The sequence below is a fragment of the Microtus ochrogaster genome, linkage group LG9 (assembly GCF_000317375.1).
Source record: "Microtus ochrogaster isolate Prairie Vole_2 linkage group LG9, MicOch1.0, whole genome shotgun sequence".
NCBI lineage: Eukaryota > Metazoa > Chordata > Mammalia > Rodentia > Cricetidae > Microtus > Microtus ochrogaster.
This window is the reverse complement of record NC_022034.1, coordinates 20,249,020-20,269,049: the sequence shown is the minus strand read 5'-3', so window position 1 is coordinate 20,269,049 and position 20,030 is coordinate 20,249,020. Positions and strand designations below refer to the sequence as shown.

Sequence of the window (20,030 nt, the reverse complement as noted above, 5' to 3'; positions counted from 1 at the left end):
TAAGAGGCAACTATGAATGGAGCAAACACTGAGAGAGCGGGCCTGAGCCAGAGACCTCTGCAGGAACAGGCCCAAGCCAGTGACCTCTACAGGAGGAGGCTTGAGTCACTGACCTCCACTGGAGCAGGCCAGAGGCAACTACCTCCACAGAAGCAAGTACAAAGAAGCCACCACTGAGGCAATAGGTCTAAGCCAGAGAGCTCTGCAGGACTGGGTGTATTGACCAATGACCTTCATTAGAGCAGGTCCAAGACCAGTACCTCCACCAGAGCAGGCCTGAGCAGGCGACCTCTACCAGAGCAGGACTAAGAAAGCAACCTTCATGGGAGCAGACCCTAACAACTCCTAATATTGCAGAACGACCCTCGGAATGCTGAGCAACCTACAGGAATACCGAGTAACTTCCTGGGTGACTGGAACCATGGCCCTGACTGCACCACAGGGAGAAACCATTTGAGCCTTGGATTCACTGGAACATGTAAGACTAATCACCAGTGACACAGCTCCAACTACATCAATCAGAGGAAAAGATAGCTAGACAAGGTAAGAACACACACTCAACACCACAAAGAGCAACATGACACCAATAAAAAACTAGTTTCCCTACAACAACAAAACTGGAACAACAAAATATAGATGAAACAGAAAAAAATGACCTAAAAATAATTTTTGAGAAAGTGTTTGAAGCCCTTAAAGAAGATATGAAATATTCCTTCAGAGAAATGGATGAAAAGACAAACAAAATATTGGAAGAAATCAACAAATTCCTTAAAGAAAGAAACAATAAAACAGATGAAATAAATGATTCAAGACTTGAAATCTAAAAATAGAGACAATAAAGGGAACACAAACCGAGGAAATTATACAAATGAAAATTATGAAAAAATGATCAGGAACCACAAATGCAAGCAAAAACAGCAGAATACAAGAGACAAAAGAGAGAATCTCAAATGCTGAAGATACAGTAAAGGAAATAGACTCATTGGTCAAAGAAAATGTTGAATTATAGGACAGAGAAGCTTTGGTAAAGCAAAGGACAGGGTCAACAAGACAAAATGGCAGCCTACAGAATGGGAAAAGATCTTTGCTAACCCCATATCAGAAAGAGGGTTGATCTCCAAAACATACAAAAAACGCAAGGAATTAGTCACCATATAAAAGAAATAATTAAATAAAAATATGTTTTATAGACCTAACAGAGAACTCCAAACAGAAGAATCTAAAATGGCTGAAAGACACTTAAGAAAATGCTCAACATCCCTAGTCATCAGAGAAATGCAAGTTAAAACAACTCTGAGATTCTGTCTTACACCTGTAAGAATGGCCAAGATCAAAAACACTGATGACAATGTGTGCTGGAGAGGATATGGGGTAAAGAGAACACTTCCTCCATTGCTGATAGGACTGCAAACTGGTACAGCACCTTTGGATATCACTATGGCAATTTCTCAGAAATTTAGAAAACAATCTACCTCAAGAACCAGAGATGTAGGTGGGTCTTCTATCTATATGTTGCTTTCATTGGTTAATTAATAAAGAAAACTGCTTGGCCTGATAGGTCAGAACATAGGTAGGTGGGGAAGACAGAACAGAATGCTGGGAGAAAGAAACAGATTCAGGCAGTCCCCATGATTCTCCGACCTGAGACAGATGCAGGTTAGAATCTTCCCGGTAAGCCACAACCCTGTGTTGATACACAGATTACTAGATATGGGTTAAAGCAAGATATGAGAGTTAGCCAAGAAGAGGCTGCAGATAACGGGCCAGGCAGTGTTTAAAAGATAACCAGTTTCCGTGTAATTATTTCAGGTGTAAAGCTAGCAGGGTGGCGGGACACAGTCCACTGCTCCTCACTACAAACCAGCAATATCACTTTTGAGTATATACCCAAAAGATGCACAATCGTACCACAAGGACATGTGCTAAACTATGTTCATAACAGCATTGTTTGTTATAGCCAGAAGCTGGAGACAACCTAATTGCCCCTCAATCAAAAAATGGATGTGGAAAATGTGATACATTTACACAATGGAGTACTACACAGTGGAAAAAAATAATGACATCTTGAAATTTGCAGGCATTGAAATGAAAACATTATATCAAGTGAGATAACTCTTGCCCAGAAAGACAAATATCATATAAACTCATTTTTAAGTGGTTTTTAGACATAAAGCAAAGAAAAATCAGCCTAAAAATTACAATCCCAGAGAACCCAGACAATAATGAGGACCGTAAGAGAGACATACATGGATCTAATCTACAAGGAAAGTAGAAAAAGACAAAATCTCCCAAGTAAATTAGAAGCATGGGGCCCATGGGAGGGGGTTGAAGTGGATGGGAGAGGAAGGGAGGAAAGCAGAGAAAAATATATAGCTCAATAAATACTATAAAACAACTTAAAAATAATTAAATAAAATAAAAAGGGGTAAGTGTGAGTTGTTTGTATATCAAACTTCTCTGATGAAGGTTATGAGAGAATTGAAATTCATTCCTGATGTGTTTGATTGGAAAACATTTTGATAAATCTTAATTTTGAATAAGATGGAACTCACTAAAGTTAAGAACTCACATTAAATGAAAGAGAAACAAACACAGTAATACGTTGTATGATATAATGAAGTAGCACTAGCATGGGATACTCTATCTCTGTGTACTGTATGTTTTCTTCTCCATTTTCTGTCCCTTTTCCCTCTTCTATTTTATATTCCTGCTACAGTTGCAGACCCCATCTGCCTATCCTAATAGCACTAGGATTATATTTAAACCAATGTGATTAAGCAGGCTAATTTTTCCATTTCAATAAATTGAATTTAATTACATGTGCAGTGTAATTTTGTCTAAGATACTCATTTATAGGCTCTAAATATCAAGGCATGAGCCTATTTTAGGAACCCTTATTTCTTTCCATTACAGGTACACCTAAGATATGATATATCCTTTAATGCAATTATTTACTTAAATAATAAGCACAGATAAATTTGTAAATATTGGCACCCACATTATGAAATTCCCATTGATTTTTCCTGGAAAGGATATTGGTATTATTATTATCATTCTCGTTCTCATTTTGAGGTAGTATCTTGCAGTATTCCAGGCCTGACTCAAACAATCCTCCATCCAGCCACAGGAGTGGTTCAAAATACAAGTGTGCAATATGATATCATCTTATATTATTTTTATTTCACTTTATTATTATGACTAAAACTAATTTTAACACATATAACTGGAGAAATGTTAGAGGAAGATAATACTTGGTATCAAATATCATAGATATGTCACTGATAATTATTCTGCTTTAATTCTTTTCAGTGAAACAATATTTGTAGGAACAAACATAGCCTTCATTTTTAGTTAACTTTAATAATGGTTTATAAGCTTTAAATTTGAAACAAAACAAAATTATCAATTTTTAATTCATCTATAAAACTAAACAAAAAAGTTTGAAGCCAGGTACAATGAATTTTTTATTTAAATCTGTATTTACAATATCCCTCATTTGTTCATTTGAAAGGCTGAGGCAAGAGGGTGGCCTGTAAATTTAAAATCTCAATATCATACACAGTAAGCTTAAGATAGGCCTGGGCTTTAGACTGAGATCATTTCTCAAAAAAAAAAAATCAAAACAATAATAATAATTATAAATTTGAGAATTGGATATTTCTAAAATGAACATGTTGCAAATGTTTCAACCTAGACAAAGGAAATTATCTGCCAGATATCTGATATAAATTATTTTTTCTTTTGACATGATCAATTGGAAGTGATATCGAACTTGTGAAAACATTCATACAATATATTTTGATTATATTCTTTTCTCTTCCCCAGCTCGCTTAATGTCAAAACTTTTAACTTTCAGAAATATAAATACCATGTTAAGATGTATTAGGTAAAAATTTTTCTGTGAACTGTGTAGAGTCCTTGCTTTTCCGCTTTAAACAACAACTCAGATTAGTGAAAAAACATAGAGGCTGCCTGGTAACCTACCCATGGGAGTGCCAACGCCATAACCCTTGGAGTCTATAAGGCCGCCAATCTGTGTGAGGTTACAGTTACGCTGGGTAACAAACTCGATAGTTGTTGACTCCATTAGGAAAGCATAATCAGAGGTGAGGACTCGCTGGATCCCTTCTTCATTGCTTTTGACAAGCACAGACTGTCTCCTGCTGCTCATAAACGCCCACATTTTGTCATACGTTGAGATTTTTGATTTCTGGAGAAAAGTAACATACGTTTAATAAGATATCTTACGTTCTACAGAGTCTTACAACATTTAGACAAAATAAAATTCACAGTTTTTCACATGCCATTCTATAGTTGTCCCATTTACAAAAAAATCAAGATTTATACAATATGTATCTAGTTATGCATTACATTTCTGGGTAAATGACAATTTAACAAATATATTCAAAGTGTCTCATTTGAAAAATTCAAACTAGTAAGTTATAGAAAATAGTAGAAACTAGAGATGCAAATGAGCTTACTAAAGACTCTCCTGACTGCAGTGTACGCAAGTTTCCTGTGGGTATTTTTTATGTTGCTTAACATCAAACTAAGAAATGACAAATATTGGACACAGATTGACACTGTCACGCAACAGTGATTTTTGTTGTATTTCACCAATTTGGTGACTCTATCACAGACGTCAAATCAATTTCCTAGGATATAAAGCTATAGTTGAAGAGATGGGGAAAATTTATTGCATATAAGGAAATTGCAAATAAAAATGGCAGTATTTCCACTTATACAAGATACAGTTCCCAAAGATGTCCCTAGAGTCTACACAAAGACAAGAAGAAATCTGTTGTTTCAGATTGCTAACTAGAAATCCTTAGATCATTCAATTAAATAGATTTATGAGCAACTGCAAAATCTCAATGGAGCTCTACTAGAATTTCATTTTAAAGGAAAGAAATGAGTTTTGTTTAGAGCCCTTGGAAGAGCATAAATACTAACCAGCTTCTTGCCTGCTGTTCAAGATACCTGCAAGCCCCCAGCTGTATGTAATACCCACATAGGAGTGGCAACACTGACCATGTGGAAACAAAAAGAAGAGACTTCACGTGTTTATTTTCAAGAAAAAGTATAAATTTGTGGGGTTAAAAGCAGGAAATAAAAAAATATTTAAGATTATGATGAAATTTTGTTTGAGATCATGAAGTTGACAGTGAGTTGAAATGTATTTGTTCCCCTAATAACTATCAGAATCAAGAGAGCAGGATCACAGTTTGCTTCCTTTCCCCCTTGAAAACTTTTTTCTAATATTTTGTTTGACATTTAAATCTGAATAAAATAAAAATTAGAGCTCATCTGCAGATGGAAGTAAGTTTGTATAAAGAAATAAAATTGACATCAGTTTTGATTTAGTGAATCTGGCTGAAAACATGAAAAAAAATCTACACGTGTACTGCACTAATTTTTTATAATTATAAGTGTAGGCTTGGTGTCTGAAAACAGACTGAGTAATTTCTTTGAAGAATAAAGAGGAGGCATTCCTTTAATCCCTGCACTCAGGCGGCAGAGGCAGGCAGATCTCAAGGAGTTCAAGGTCAGCCTGGTCTACAGAGCAAGTGCCAGGACGGGCTCTAAAGCTCCAGGGAAGTCCTGTCTTGAAAAAAAAAAAAATCAATCAATCAAACAACAACAAAAAAGAGGATATAAAAAGATGGCTCAGTAGTTTAGAAAACTTTGCTCTTTTAGAGGGCCTAGGTTTGATTCCCAGTACTTTTATGGTGGCTCTAAACCACCTTTAGCTTTAGTTCCAAAAGATTCAAAACTACACTGTCTTCAGACCACTATCAGAATTCTTCTAACTTTTAATTGGAAAAAAACAACTACTATTTTATGAAGTATTTCTTCATTTAAAATACCTGAACTATTTTTTGATGCTGGTTTTTTTCCCTTCTCTGAGCACTTTCTAAGGTTTCTATTAAAGGTAATAACTTCCTATTGTCATCTAAGATCTTTCACTGTTGACCACTTGTTTTTACCATTTGTTGTATAGAGTTTTGGTATAGCTATTCCTGTTTCTTCCGGTCAAGCAAAACGTTAACCCTTCTATTATTCTTTAAAAATAACTATAATTAACTAATTTACTTCTACATGTATGGATGTTTTATCAACGTGTATACTGTGTACATATGTTCAGTGCCTTAATACCAGAAAAAGATATCAGATTCCTTGGGGCAGGAGCTACAAGTGGTTGTAAGTCACTATGTGGGTGCTTGGAATCAAATCCAGATCTTCTAGAAGAACAGCCTGTGTCTCCTGGTCCACATATTTTGGTAATTCTTTCAAAAAGCACATAACTTGGGCAGAAAGATCATTTTAACATTTTAATTCTTACAATAAATGTAAAATCCAAATTTTAAGAATTATGCATATCTTTTATTCACAACTATATACAGATTACAGGAGGACCAACATTTATCAATATTTCTTTGGAATCTCTTTACATCTTTTCTTGTGTGATTATAATGTCTAAGGTATCACCCTTAAATATTCGTATTCTAAATATAAAATGCTATATGCAGAAAAACATATTGAGTTATGGGTTAAAGCCATCACTATGTTTGTAGTTTAATGTATGAGTCTGTGTTTTTATCTGTATGTGTATGTGTGTACTTGAAAATTGCTCAGCTTTTCGAGGACATTCTATATCAATACAAGACACAAAGAAGAGGACATATTAAAAATTTAAGGATGGCTTTTTCTCATTCATAATGATCTATAACCTGACTTTTCTATTATTTCTCCATTATATGATCTTCCCCATAAATTTTATATGAATCAAGCCAGATTTGTAAAATTATATCCTGTGAAGTTATTCAACTTGTACTTTTCCTTACAAATATATAAAGAATGATTAATTAATTCTGAACATCTTTTGATGATTCTATTATTTTTAGTGGTGGTCATGGTATTGTTGGTTTAGAAACAAGAAACGGACGTGAGTTTTACTTAAATCTAGCATTTAAAGACTTCAAGACTACTTGAAATGTATTTTGTGCAAACTCTTAGGCTGAACATGAAACTGCTTCTATTGCTATTAATACAACCATTCTTGAATAATTGGCTACTTTAAGTAATAGAAACTCAGAAAAGACATTATTGGTCTGATGTGATGAGCACCAGTTCCATGTTGTTAGTTAATATAAGGCTGTTTAATCTCTCCCACTTTCAGCTTACATAATAAAAACATATGTTTTTTTGTGTAAGTCTTATTTTCAGACTATCTTATTTAGTGTGTCTATATCTGTGAAGAGACACCCTGGCCATGGCAACTTTTATGAAGGAAAGTATTTAATTGGGTGACTTACAGTTCAGGTGTTTACTCCATTATTGTCATCACAGGACTTGGTGGCATGCAGGCAGACACGGTGCTAAAGAAGGATCTGAGAATTCTACATTTTGCAAGCAACAGCAAGTGAAACTGTCTCACTGGGTGTGGCTTGAGCATATGTGAGACCACAAAGACTACCTCCACAGTGACACACTTCCTTCAACAGGACCAGGCATAGTCTAACAAGGCCAAGCCTTCAAATACTGTCACTTCCTTTGCGCGCGCGCGGGGGGGGGCATTTTCTTTTACACTACCACACAGACTCATAGCATTATTCTGAAGATGAAATGTGACCAATTTGTGTGGGATACTTTGTGTAATACTAGGGATTTCCTTTGATTTTTAAAAATAAGGCAAGTACCCCATGAGCAAAGGGGAACTGTAGCAGTCCAAGACCCCACCTATGTCTGAACACTGGACACTACCTAACCTACAGGGCAGAGTAAGATCTGTAACAACAAATACTAATCTAAAGAACAATTAAAACAATAAGTTGAAATAAAAGCTGTTTTACACTGAAAAAAAATAAGGCAAGTAATATTAAGTGTTATGTAGACATGGTCTACCACTGTGAACAGGAGGAAACAAAACACAACATAATGAAAACTTAAATGTAAGTGGTTTTAATGAACTGATTTAGAACCCACCACAGCACCCAGGGTAAACTCTGGAGATTGGTTAATTATACACTCCTCTCAAATTATTATGTACTGTAACTCTACTTTGATCAGATAAAGTCTCAGAGTCAGTGTCTGATGCATTTCAGCTGCAAAAGACCTAAGTTTATTCTCTGGAAAGGCGTGAGCCAGGGCATGAACTGAATCCAGAAGACACATGCTGAAGACAGCTACCATAGAAAAGAACAGTCTCCCTGATTATCCATCTCCCCTCTTAACAATTCCAACAGTAGGATAATAGAAGATATTTCTGAGTGAAATATATTTTTAGCTTTTTTGAAAAACCTCCACATGGACTTCCATAGTCACTGGACCAGCTTGTAATTCTATTAACAGTGAATACATGTTTTCCTTTCTCCACATCAATACAAGCATATGTTCTCATTTGGTTTGGGGGTCTTAGCAATTCTGACTGAGGAGAGACAATGTCTCAAATTACTTTTGATTTGTATTAGCCCCACAGCTAAGGATATTGAAAATGTCTACAAGTGTTTCTTTGTTGTTTGTATTACACTTTTTGATAATTCTCTGTTTACTACAATCTCCATGTTGTTTTCTTGAGGTTTAATTTTTGAGTTCAATATTTGTTAGATATTAACTCTTTGTCAGTTGTATAGCTGGTAAATTCTCCCTCCCCCCACTCATTGAGCAGGGTGCATCTTCACTCAAGTGATAGAACCCTTTTCTGTACAAACCCTTTTTAATTTCATTGGTATATGTTCATTAAGTTTTGGTCTTAATTCCTGTGCTACTGGGACACCGTTGAGAGAATTCTTTCTTGTGCCAATGAATTCAAACCGATTCCCTTTTTTATCTTCTATCAAATTTGGGGAACCAAGAATTGAGTTGAGGTCTACCATACACTTTGAATTGAGTTAATTTGGGGTGAAACATAAGGGTCAAGTTTCATTCTTGCATGTATGTTATCCATTTATACAGCTCTGTTTGCTCAAGATACTGTCTTGTCCTCATTGGGTATCGTTATCCTCTTGATCTAAAAATGAGGTGGCTAAAAGTGTGTGTATTTCTATGAGGGTCCTCAATTCTGTTCTGTTTTGTTGCAGTGTCAGGATACTCTATTTACTATAGCTCTGCAACATAACTTGAGTTTTGGTAGATTCCTCTAGCAGTGTTTTTATTTTCAGTATTTTTTTTTCTTTTACTATCCTGGGTTATTTCTGTTTCTGTGAAGCAGAACATTTCCAGATTTATAGTGATAATGATAATAAGTAACAAAAATATGTTATATAATTTAATCAATAACTGTTAATTATTTATTATGCTAAATAAATTCATCTTGTAAGAATTGTATTAGATAGGTATTATGATCCCAATTTTAAACATGAAAAAATGACGACACAGAGATGTAAATATTTTTTTAAAAAAACACAGATGGTTGCACATTTCTAAAAACAGGAATAAAACTTGTGCTTGTTTTATCTACAGGCATATATTCTCAATCATTATACTATACTCACTTCATCGAATGACACATGTATAATATAGTTTCCAGGTTCATGCATTATAGACCCCTACAGTGAAACTTGCAGCATTGTGACAATGAGATGGCTCGTAGAACTGGAAATAATTCTTTTTAAATTTATAAATACTGCTAAATATAATTAGTCATAAATGAGTATATATTTGAGGAAAGACATACAAAACCTGAAGGCCAAACAAGTGGCATAAACTTTCTAAATAAGGGTAGAGCTAAATAAATAAAAAAAAGAAATTGAGTAAAAAATATTTTAAAATTGATTTCCAGATTTAACATCTCAAGTGAAATGTTGAAGGTAGACAAGAGTTTTGTCTTTAAATGGATTAAAATGAAAGGCTTATAAAAAGAAAACCTTGTTCTGGATGAAAATAAATGAACTAAAGATGAGTTAATAATATACAACGAGAACAAGAATGTTCTAGACTGAGTAACTTTCAGCAAGTATGATGGCTCCTGTTTCCTGAAATAGAGGTGTGGGCTTAACTAAGTACACCAAAAGTCAGACATGGTGCTGGCACCAATTAATATGTAGGATTATCATACAAAATTCAGACATAATGTTGGCATGAATAAGTGTGTGGGATCACCAAAGAGCATAAAAAGTCAGACATTGCTGTAGAGAATCATGGCAAAATGGATAGGGTTGTTAAAGTAGCTGGGCTTTCTAATTTTCACATGTTCTTTTCTGCTACAGTTTCCAGATCCTAACTTCTTCCTAAGTCACTACACAGTTGAGAAAGCCTCAAACACGGTGCTCCTCTTTACATTCCTTAAATTATTTATTTTAGAAGGTGTAGAAATACAAATGTATGAGATATACAAATCCCCATTAGTCTCTTTGAAATAAAAAATCTCCAAAACTTCTAGGTAATTTGAAAACAAATTACCTAGTGATAATTTCCAGAGCTTGGACATGTAATCTTCCATAAGTGTAACTCACCAGAGAAGAAAGTGTCTCTAACCTATCTTCCCTTCTTTATGGTTTGGAAAGATCCTCACTTTAGCTGGTGGTTTTAAGTCTGAAAATTTCTCAATTAAGAAGTTAAGAGAAATACTATTGCTTTTTAATAAGAAGAATAACTACTAAGATACTTTTACGATTCCACTCTTTTATTAAGTTTTATAAATGGCCTTACCCCTCCAAACTCATCCCGGTTCTAAAATCATGTTTCAACAGACTTGGGCTTCTCTTTCCTTACTGGAATAACTTTTTATTAAGCCCTCCTCAGCATTGAAGTTGAATTTTCTTCAATGCAATTCTAACAGTCATATGTTCAAGACATTCTCTTCTTTAAAATGTATTTATCAATTTACTTTGATGTTCTAGGTATAAGAGTTGATACTGATCAAAATGGACACATCACAATTAGTTAGCATGGAGGAACAGAATAAGCATATTTTATAATGCTAGGAGTGGGGAAAAAGGAAATAAGCAAGAAGTTTGTGGGAGAGGAGCAATAAAATGAACTACCAGTTTTGAAGAACTCACTAGGCTGCAGTGTGGAAAATGGATCATAAGCGTGGGTGTGATGCATTCTTAATCACCATGCAGCATCAGAAGGGAAGAATTTTTCCATAGGAAGCATTGTTGAAGAGGGGAAAATATCCACAAAAATACATCATAACGTCAGCAAAACTTAAGGAGTTGAGATTGAATGAGTGTGTTTTCTGATTTAAACATGACATTTACTAAGGGGGGGGCACTTAAAAAGGGTAAAATGTGAGGACAAAATTATCAAAAGTGGTAAGTTGGAAATGCCTTTTCGTATACGTAGGATTTGTTGTGCCAATTTGGATATACCAATCTGAAGTTCAGTACAAGAGTGTGAACCAAAAGTGTCACTTTAGTTATCGCTGCTAAACATGATAAAATAGTAGACACATGAGAGATATTTTTTAAAGAATAAAAAAGTGCTATGGTCAAGGTTTCTATCAAATAAGACATAAAAACTGAACAAAAATGATGTAAGAATATTTTGAGAACTTCAATAGTTCAGACATTGAAGCAAGAACATATTCTGTAAGGCAGTGAATGTCTGTGCTGATTTCCCAAAAAATTAACAACCACAAATACCTACGTTCCTTTGACTTGACACTAGAGGGGTTCTTGACGCACAGAGGGCAATGAAGCTCCCACAAATAACCGTGAAGTGGGTTAGGAAGGATTCAGGAAAAGAATGCTAGTGGCCATTAGAGAAAAATAAATTCAAAGCCTGATAGTGAAGAAGAGATCAGCCTAGTAGAAAGAAAAAATGTTTGATTTAAGTAAGATTATCAAAAATTGAAGAGTTTTGAGCATGTTTAAATGCCAGTGGGGCTATTTAAAAAGAAAAATAAAAAGTTTTGTAAGTCAAAGGAAGAATAATCAATAACACAAAGAACCTTTTGTTTACTGCATTTCCTCCACACCTGCATCTCTTGCAATCACTTGCCCACTTTCTGGTTTTGAGAGCTTGCTCTTTGATTCCACATAAAAATGAGATTTTGTATCATTTGTCCTTCTGTTCCTGGCATTTGTCATTCAGCATGGCACCTACAATTAATTATATTATATACTTGAACTTCTCTACATAGGTCTGAAATATTCTTGCGATGAAAGAAGTGTAAAACAAAGTATATGCTAGTCAGCTTGATTATGATAATCTTTTCCTGTGTGTGTGTGTGTGTGTGTGTGTGTGTGTGTGTAACACACAAACATGCACATGATGTAGGATTTCCTTCTATATGCTGTGAATACATATAGAGGATGAATAAAGAAACTGTTTTGGCCTGTTGATATGGCAGAACTTAGGTGGTGGGAAAAATAAACTGAATGCTGGAAAAAAATGAGGCGACCTTAGAGAGAAGCCCCGCTGGAGACAGATGTTGAAAGTTTAGCTGGTAAGGCACAACCATGTGGTGATACCCAGATGAATGAAATGTGTTAGAGTAATATGTAAGAGTTATCCAATAAGAAGCTAGAGCTAATGAGCCAAGCAGTGATTTAAATAATACAGTTTCTGCATGATTATTTCTGGGCTGAGTGGCTGGGAACCAATAAGTTGCTTCCTTACTACATACACACACACACACACACACACACACACACACACACACACATATACATGAAGCTATCATGTTACATTATACAAATTTATGACATTTTGAAAGTTATACTTCAAGAAAGAATAAATAATAGAAATTTCACAGCTTACTGAATAACATTGATTTCAAGTTGAATGAATGAACACTTAAAACATTCAATAGACATGACTTCTGATTTCATAATATTTATGGCGAACATAACTGAAACTGTAATTACCATGTAACACTTGGTATATTTGGAAGAAATAAGTTGCATTGGAAATATTTAATTTTCACAAGGTAGATAACTGTAAAACATTCTTAGAATAAGAATGGGGATGTTCTATCGGGAACCCACCAAGGCCAGCTGGCCTGGGTCTGAAAAAGCATGCGATAAAACCGGACTCGCTGAACATAGCGGACAATGAGGACTACTGAGAACTCAAGATCAATGGCAATGGGTTTTTGATCCCACTGCATGTACTGGCTTTGTGGGAGCCTAGGCAGTTTGGATGCTCACCTTACTAGACCTGGATGGAGGTGGGCGGTCCTTGGACTTCCCACAGGTCAGGGAACCCTGATTGCTCTTTGGGCTGATGAGGGAGGCGGACTTGATTGGGGGAGGGGGAGGGAAATGGGAGGCGGTGGCAGGGAAGAGACAGAAATCTTTACTAAATAAATAAAAAAAAACCGTGGGAAAGAAAAAAAAAGATTTGAAATTTTGAAGAAGTCAACAGATGAAATTATGACATAGTAAAAGTTATAAATAAACTAAAAAGACACTGAATGAATAACTATAATAAAATTAACAAGCAAATATTTGTATGTGAAACGTCAGTGTCATATGCACATTGGCGTTGATAAAAGACACATCAGTTTGCAACATGGACTAAACATTTTAGGTGGAAACATGCAGGCATACTTGAAAGAAACACCTATGTTAAGTTTTGGTTAGTTTCTTGTAACTGTGGTTGGTTTAATTCAGTGAAGCATCGTATCCCAGAGACTTGATTAAACTGCATTACAGACAGATGGCGAGTGAGGCAGAAAAACGAAGAAGTAGAGACTTTGTGGCTGATGGACAATGGAGCCAAATGTCCATTGTTTTTAGGAACTTCTAACTGCAGTGAAGTGGCCGGACAAGGAGGAGGACACCATGCAAAGAGAGATTCTTGAAAAGTCTCAGACTGGCCTGGTCAATGCTAACACTATGTTATTTAAAAAGAAAGATTAAGGTGCTCACAATGGCTCACAACTTTAATCCCACCACATGGAGGCAGAGGCAGGTCAGTGTGGTCTTCATCATGCTTTCCAGAACAAAGAGGGCTATGCGTGGAGAACTGGTTATAATCAAAAAAGGGAGGCAGTAAGTTAAAAACATCGTAAAAATAATTGCCCAAAATGAGACAATTGAGAAAACAATAAATACTGCATAGAGAAACTGCACAGTCAACTGTGGCTATGGAAAAGAATGAGCTAGTGAAGGAGAAAATTGCATGATGTGCTGTACCTTCCCTTCAAGAACGGGGAAATAAAACTACTAGCTAAAGAAAGCATGACCCCTGAAAACAGGGAGAAATTCATGACGTGATCTGTACAGAAGAATTTTAATTGTATAAGGAGATGTTAAATTCTTTAAACAAAATTTTAAAAAATCCTAAGAATTATCCTTACAATAAATTATTCATTATGCAGAGAAAGCCAGGAAGTAAGATTAAATCCTATCTCAGAAACATTGAAAAATACACATAAAATAAAGCAATACAAGGAAAAAAAGACATTTGATTACTTTATGTGTATGAGTGTTTATGTGTTTGCTTGGTACCCACAGAGCTCAGAAGAGGGCACATGATTCCCTGGAACGGGAGTTACAACAAGTTCCTAGACAACATGTGAGTGCTGGGAAAAATGGGACCCTAGGAAAGAGCAGCCTGTGCTCTTAACTGCTGAACCATCTCTCCAGTTGTGGGGAAGCATTTTCAGCTTTATAAATAAAATAATTTAATTGTATCGTCCTGCTTTTTATATTACCCTCAGTGATTATTAGAAGAGATTATAGTTTTACCTATCCCTTTCTCAGATCTGTGCACACTAATGACAATTCTGTACTACTTTAAATTGTCACAGTGGGTTGATGTTTAGTGGTTTTTATTTAAAAATGCTGAGGCATATAAGCTGATTTGACTTTTACTAGAACAGTACAGACCAATAAAGAAGGTTCATAAGGTACTGTTTGCTTATAAAAGCAGTTCCGTGGATTATAGGACATCAAGAAAAACAGAAAAGGAAGATCATTGGCAAAATAAACATTGATAGAAGATATGCAACACTTGCTAACTCAAGTGGCTAAAATAAATTTTGCTTACATAGCGCACAGAAGATAAATATCAAAAAGATCTTAAAGACACGACTAGTAATTTATAAAGGAATGGTATACTAGTTTCTGCTAAAATAAATTTTGCTATCTGAAAACTGTTCGGTTCCTCTCAATTATCAAAAAGGTGAGGGATACGGGCCATTTTTCTGGAATATTTAAGACCCAGAATACAAAAAATTATAAAATATTTACATAAAGATAATGTTTTAAAATATGTTCCTATTTTTATAATACTCCTTAAAGCTAGTGAGAAAAAATTACTCATGTGACTTCATAGACATTTGTTTCTTTTCACTGGAAGTAATATGTTTAAAAATAACTTATTATTTATGATTGATTTACGTTTATTTTACTTAACTGTGTTGTGGAGGTTTTGTTTAAATTTATTTATTATTTGTTTGTTTGTATTGATGTAAATATATCTCATGTTTGCAGTGGCCATGGAAATCAAAAGAGGATGTTGGAAATACCCTGAAAATGGTGTGTGAGATGCTATAATGGACCTTAAGTTTCAGTCCCATTAAACATAATTTCATATTTCTCTGTAATTGATGTTTTCAGCTTGAAAAATATCTTTGCTTTGAATATACATTTGAAATTTTTAATGCTATTCATTTTTTACACTATCAAATACTTACAAATTAAAAGTTAGAAAGCACCTTTTGCTCACTGGTTTCAATCTTACAACTCTCTCACACTGACAAGACAATGTTCTGCCCAGATCAGTATTTAATAATAAGATTTAGAAATAACTTTTAGAATATGCTTCCTATAGAATAAAAGCTTGTATTCATGAATTAAATTGGAAAGCTGTTACGGAAGTTTGTTTTCAATGCTACACACACATGGGTAGAAAGAAAACTCAAACTTATTTTAACGTTTTATTACTTAGAGTATTAAAAATGCTGACCTCCCTCAGAATGACTAGGATCAATACAACAAGTGACAGCTCCTGCTTTCAAGAGTTTGGAATAAAGGGAAAACTCAGCCATTGTTGGTTGCAGACTGTAAATAAACAGCCAATATAGAAGCCAGTTTGGCAGTTCCTCAAGAATATGAAAATTGACTTATCTCAAGATCTCATATTCCCAAAGGATATTTCATCCTCCCAGGACACTGCCTCTTCATTGCTGCTTTATTAATAATATCAGGAAATTGCAAACAACCTAGATGCACCTCAACAGAATAATGGATGATGAAAATGTGGCGCCTCATCTTTTCTATTTCCATCCCTACCCTCTCTCCGTCTACCCTCAGAATCTATTCTATGAAAGAGGACTGCAGAAGTGGACTGGAAATGGAGGCCCTTGAGGGGATGATGTGGAAACCTAGTGCAGTAAATACTCTCTAGAATCGATGAGAGTGGCCTTAGTGAAGACTCCTAGTATAGAATCTATGAGAGTTACCCTAGTGAACACTCCTAGTATTGGAGATATGGAGTCTGAACCAGCCATCTTTTATAACCAGGCAAGGCTTCCAGCAGTGGGACTAGAACAACAACCCAGTCACAGAACCTTCGATGTACAAACTGACCTACCTGTGACAAGTGCTGTGATACTGGTGTTATAGAATTTGTGGGAGTGGCCAACCAGTGACTAGTGCAACTTGAGCCCCACCCCAATGGAGGAAGCCTATCCTGACACTGCCAAGAACCAGAGGCTAGACAGTCAAGAGACATAGGCTGAAACCAAACAAAACTGGAAAAATGAAATTATCACTAATGGTATTTCTGCTATACTCATAGATCAGTCCTACCCAAATTTTCATCCAACAACTGACAGCAGCAGATTCTGAGACCTATAGTCAACCACTAGGCAGATGTAGGGGATTTCCACAGAAGAGGGGGAGGAAGAATTGTAGGAGCCAGAGGGCTTGAAGATACCACGAGAACACAGCCCATAGAATCTCGCAATCATGGCTCATAAGTGATCACAGAGACTTAAATAAAGGACAGCCACAGATTTTTTATGGATATGAACTAGGTCCTCTGCAGACAAGATATGGTTATATAACTGGGTGATCTTGAGGAACTTCTACCGGGGGGGAATGAGGTGTGTCTCTGACTCTTTTGTTCGCTCTTGCCTCATCCAGCCTTGATATGAAGACTTGCTTATGTCTTGTCTTATTGTAACTCGCTATGCCTGTTCTTTTTTTCTGAAGGGTAACAGAGTAGGAATGGAGCAGGGCAAGAGGGGAGCTATGTGTGAGGGGACTGGAAAGAGTGGAAAGAGGGGAAATGAGGTCAGGATGTAATGTGTGAGAGAAGAGAGAAAAAAAGGAAAGAAAATGTGCTCTATTTACTCAATAGAGTATTACACAGCTGTTAAAATAATAGTCCTAAAATTCACAGGTAAATGCACAGAACTAGAAAAACTTGTCCTGATTAATATAACCTAGACCCTGAAGTAAATATGGTAATTATTTGCTTATGTGTGGATTTTAATGGTTTAAATTAAGCTACAATTTGTAGACCCACAGAGGTTAAGAACAGAGTAAGGGACTAGAGAGTACAGATATATCTTGATAGGAAAGAGAAATAGGATAGTTGTGGATGGATGGGGAGACTGGGAAGAGAGAATTGTGTAGAGAGGAGGAAGAGAGAGGGAGATCAGGGAGAAAATATTGAGGAAAAACAGCTAAAATTATGCCTAATGTAGTTGCTTTCTAAATATATACATTTATCAAGACAATCTTAATAAAATTGCCAAATAATTGGGGAGTCCAACTGTACATCTATTGTATCCAAATTAAGCTTCCAGTCCTGGGATCAAGTTTCTGCTAATTGTGTGTCTGGCCAAAGGGATCCTATGGATATCTCCCAAACAACCCAGGTAGTTGCCAATGCTATAGGTTTTTCTGAACCAAGGCTCCATTACCGAAGACAACACCTATAAATCTCAACGAGCAAGGAGTTTGTCTTATCATCCTTGGTATAGGAAGTTACTCTGTAGGCTACCAAAAGAGAAACACAAACATCCTTTAATTTACAAAGGTGTCCTGCCTGCAGAATATGTTAAGACAATGGTGGTACATAAAGACAAAAAGAGAGTGGATCCAGATTCTGGGGGGAAATTGATGAGGAGGAGAGAAGAATGGGAAATCTTATCTAAGATATGGTAGATGACAAAAAAATATCAGTGAAAGAAAGAAAAACAAAAAGAAATGTTAACTTTCATACTACCTTCTTTAAAATCTTAATCAAGTGTTAAAATATCCACAGTATCATAAAACAAATTTTGAAAAGCATTTTCCATGAAAAAATTATTTTAGTTTAAAAGGCAATAATTTACAAATAAGTATTGATTTTTTTATATTATAACCCTGGCAGAATTAGATAAATTTGGTATAAGTAAATAATCAAAAATTAAGAAAATGAAAGAATTTCTAGTCATTTACCATAATTAAGTAAATTTTTCAGTGTCTAGTCCTTCAATTATTGCATTTAAACAAATTTCACATAAAATTTTTCTTTCTGGTGTGAAACGTTTCTCTGTGTGTAGCATCTTCTATTTAACGATGAGCAAGTCACATGTAATATTTCCAAATGTATGATTTGAGAAACGCTCATAGCAAGGGGAAGGGGTGTTTGGCTGAGATTTGCATTTTAATTTTTTATTACAGTAAATAAATTACCAACCACACTGGAACATATGTGCTAGGTAGGAACAGCTGAGCCCTGTCTGGACTCATCTGACCTTGGTCACTAGGAAATTAGAGTTAATTCAGGGGAACAGGACTGATACCATATGTGGTTCATACCAGAGGTGGATCTGACTCTGGTGCAGCAAGCTTAATGGCCTTGGCTGTGAGCAAAACTGTCAGTCCTTGGAATAACTATACTACTTTTATCTCAAAGCATCTGCAACTTCTTAAATGACATATTTGAAAGGAAGGGCACTGCAGCAGAGGGTATTGAGCTCTGTGTTACACTGAGTTTATAATAGAAGCTGTATTTCTAAACATGTAAGGTAGGCAGCAGGTTCAAAACATCGGTAGGTAGGATGCTATGTTTAGGGATTTGAAGCAGTATTCGATAGTTTATTTTCTCTTTCAAAGAGCTTTCTGGTTATTGAATTTTATTCTACTTTCCTACCCAACTTCTCACCAACAACATATCTTGCTGATATCTTGCTGGTAGGTAGAGAGGTAGGAATAAAGTTAGGAAATTTGAACACATTGTACCTCTTCAAGACCTTGCATAAGACCCAATTATTCAGCCATGTATAACAGAAATCTTTCTTATTATTATAGAAACTTCTTAAGGAAAGAGTATAATCCTATGAAGTGCTTTTTGACAAGTCATAAAGATTTCTAGAGATATCAGAATTTCTTTGAGCATGATTTATGTAATTAAAAATAAAGATAACTATTTCATATGCTCAATGCATTCTTATGCTTATACCCTTTTCTTTAACACAGCCTTGTAGTTAACACAAAAACATGCTACTACACTCAACCACTTTGTGAGCTGAAAACATTACTATGCAAGACTAATATCAATGTATTAGTGAAAAGCAAGGCTAGTGAAAGCAGCTGGAATGGCTTTCTTGCTGTGGAGAGTGAATTTGCAGCTACCCTTGAATGTAATGTCTCTGTTTGTAGTGAGAAGCCTGAAAGGCACAGCACTTTTCATGGAAAGCTCAGGACACTTCATTCACTAGTTCTGTTACTTACTCATTCTTCACTTGTTCTTTAGCATAATAGGTGCTTGGCACCCACAAAGTATGAAGGATCATGTCAGGAACTGCATGTTAAAGATTAATTAAGAAACAAATCATGGGCCCTGTCCAGGCACGGTTTTGAATATCTTTTAAGATCTCACAATGTGCCAGACGGCGGAGGCAGCCGGAACCCGGATGGCAGGACGCCCTCCGCAGGCAGCCGGCGGGGACCTGCTGGGACTGACTGGGACCAGAGTAATGAAAATAAAGAGTCAACATACTCAAATTTATGGGACATGATGAAAGCAGTGCTAAGAGGAAAGTTCATAGCACTAAGTGCCCACTTAAAGAAAACAGAGAAAACATACATCGGGGACTTAACAGCACACCTGAAAGCTTTGGAAAAAAAAGAAGA

The 20,030-nt window shown here is 35.7% G+C and overlaps 1 protein-coding gene across 6 annotated transcripts in view; it reads right to left on the bottom strand.

The window, feature by feature from the left end:
* The window catches only part of Grik2 (glutamate ionotropic receptor kainate type subunit 2), a 588,331-nt gene that overhangs the window by 30,744 nt on the left and 537,557 nt on the right, over positions 1-20,030 (bottom strand). For all 6 annotated transcript variants that reach the window (XM_026787407.1, XM_005363515.2, XM_005363512.2 and 3 more), the window contains exon 15: positions 3,985-4,210. In XM_026787407.1, coding sequence (XP_026643208.1) covers positions 3,985-4,210 — 226 coding nt within the window. The remainder of the gene's footprint in view (positions 1-3,984; positions 4,211-20,030) is intronic.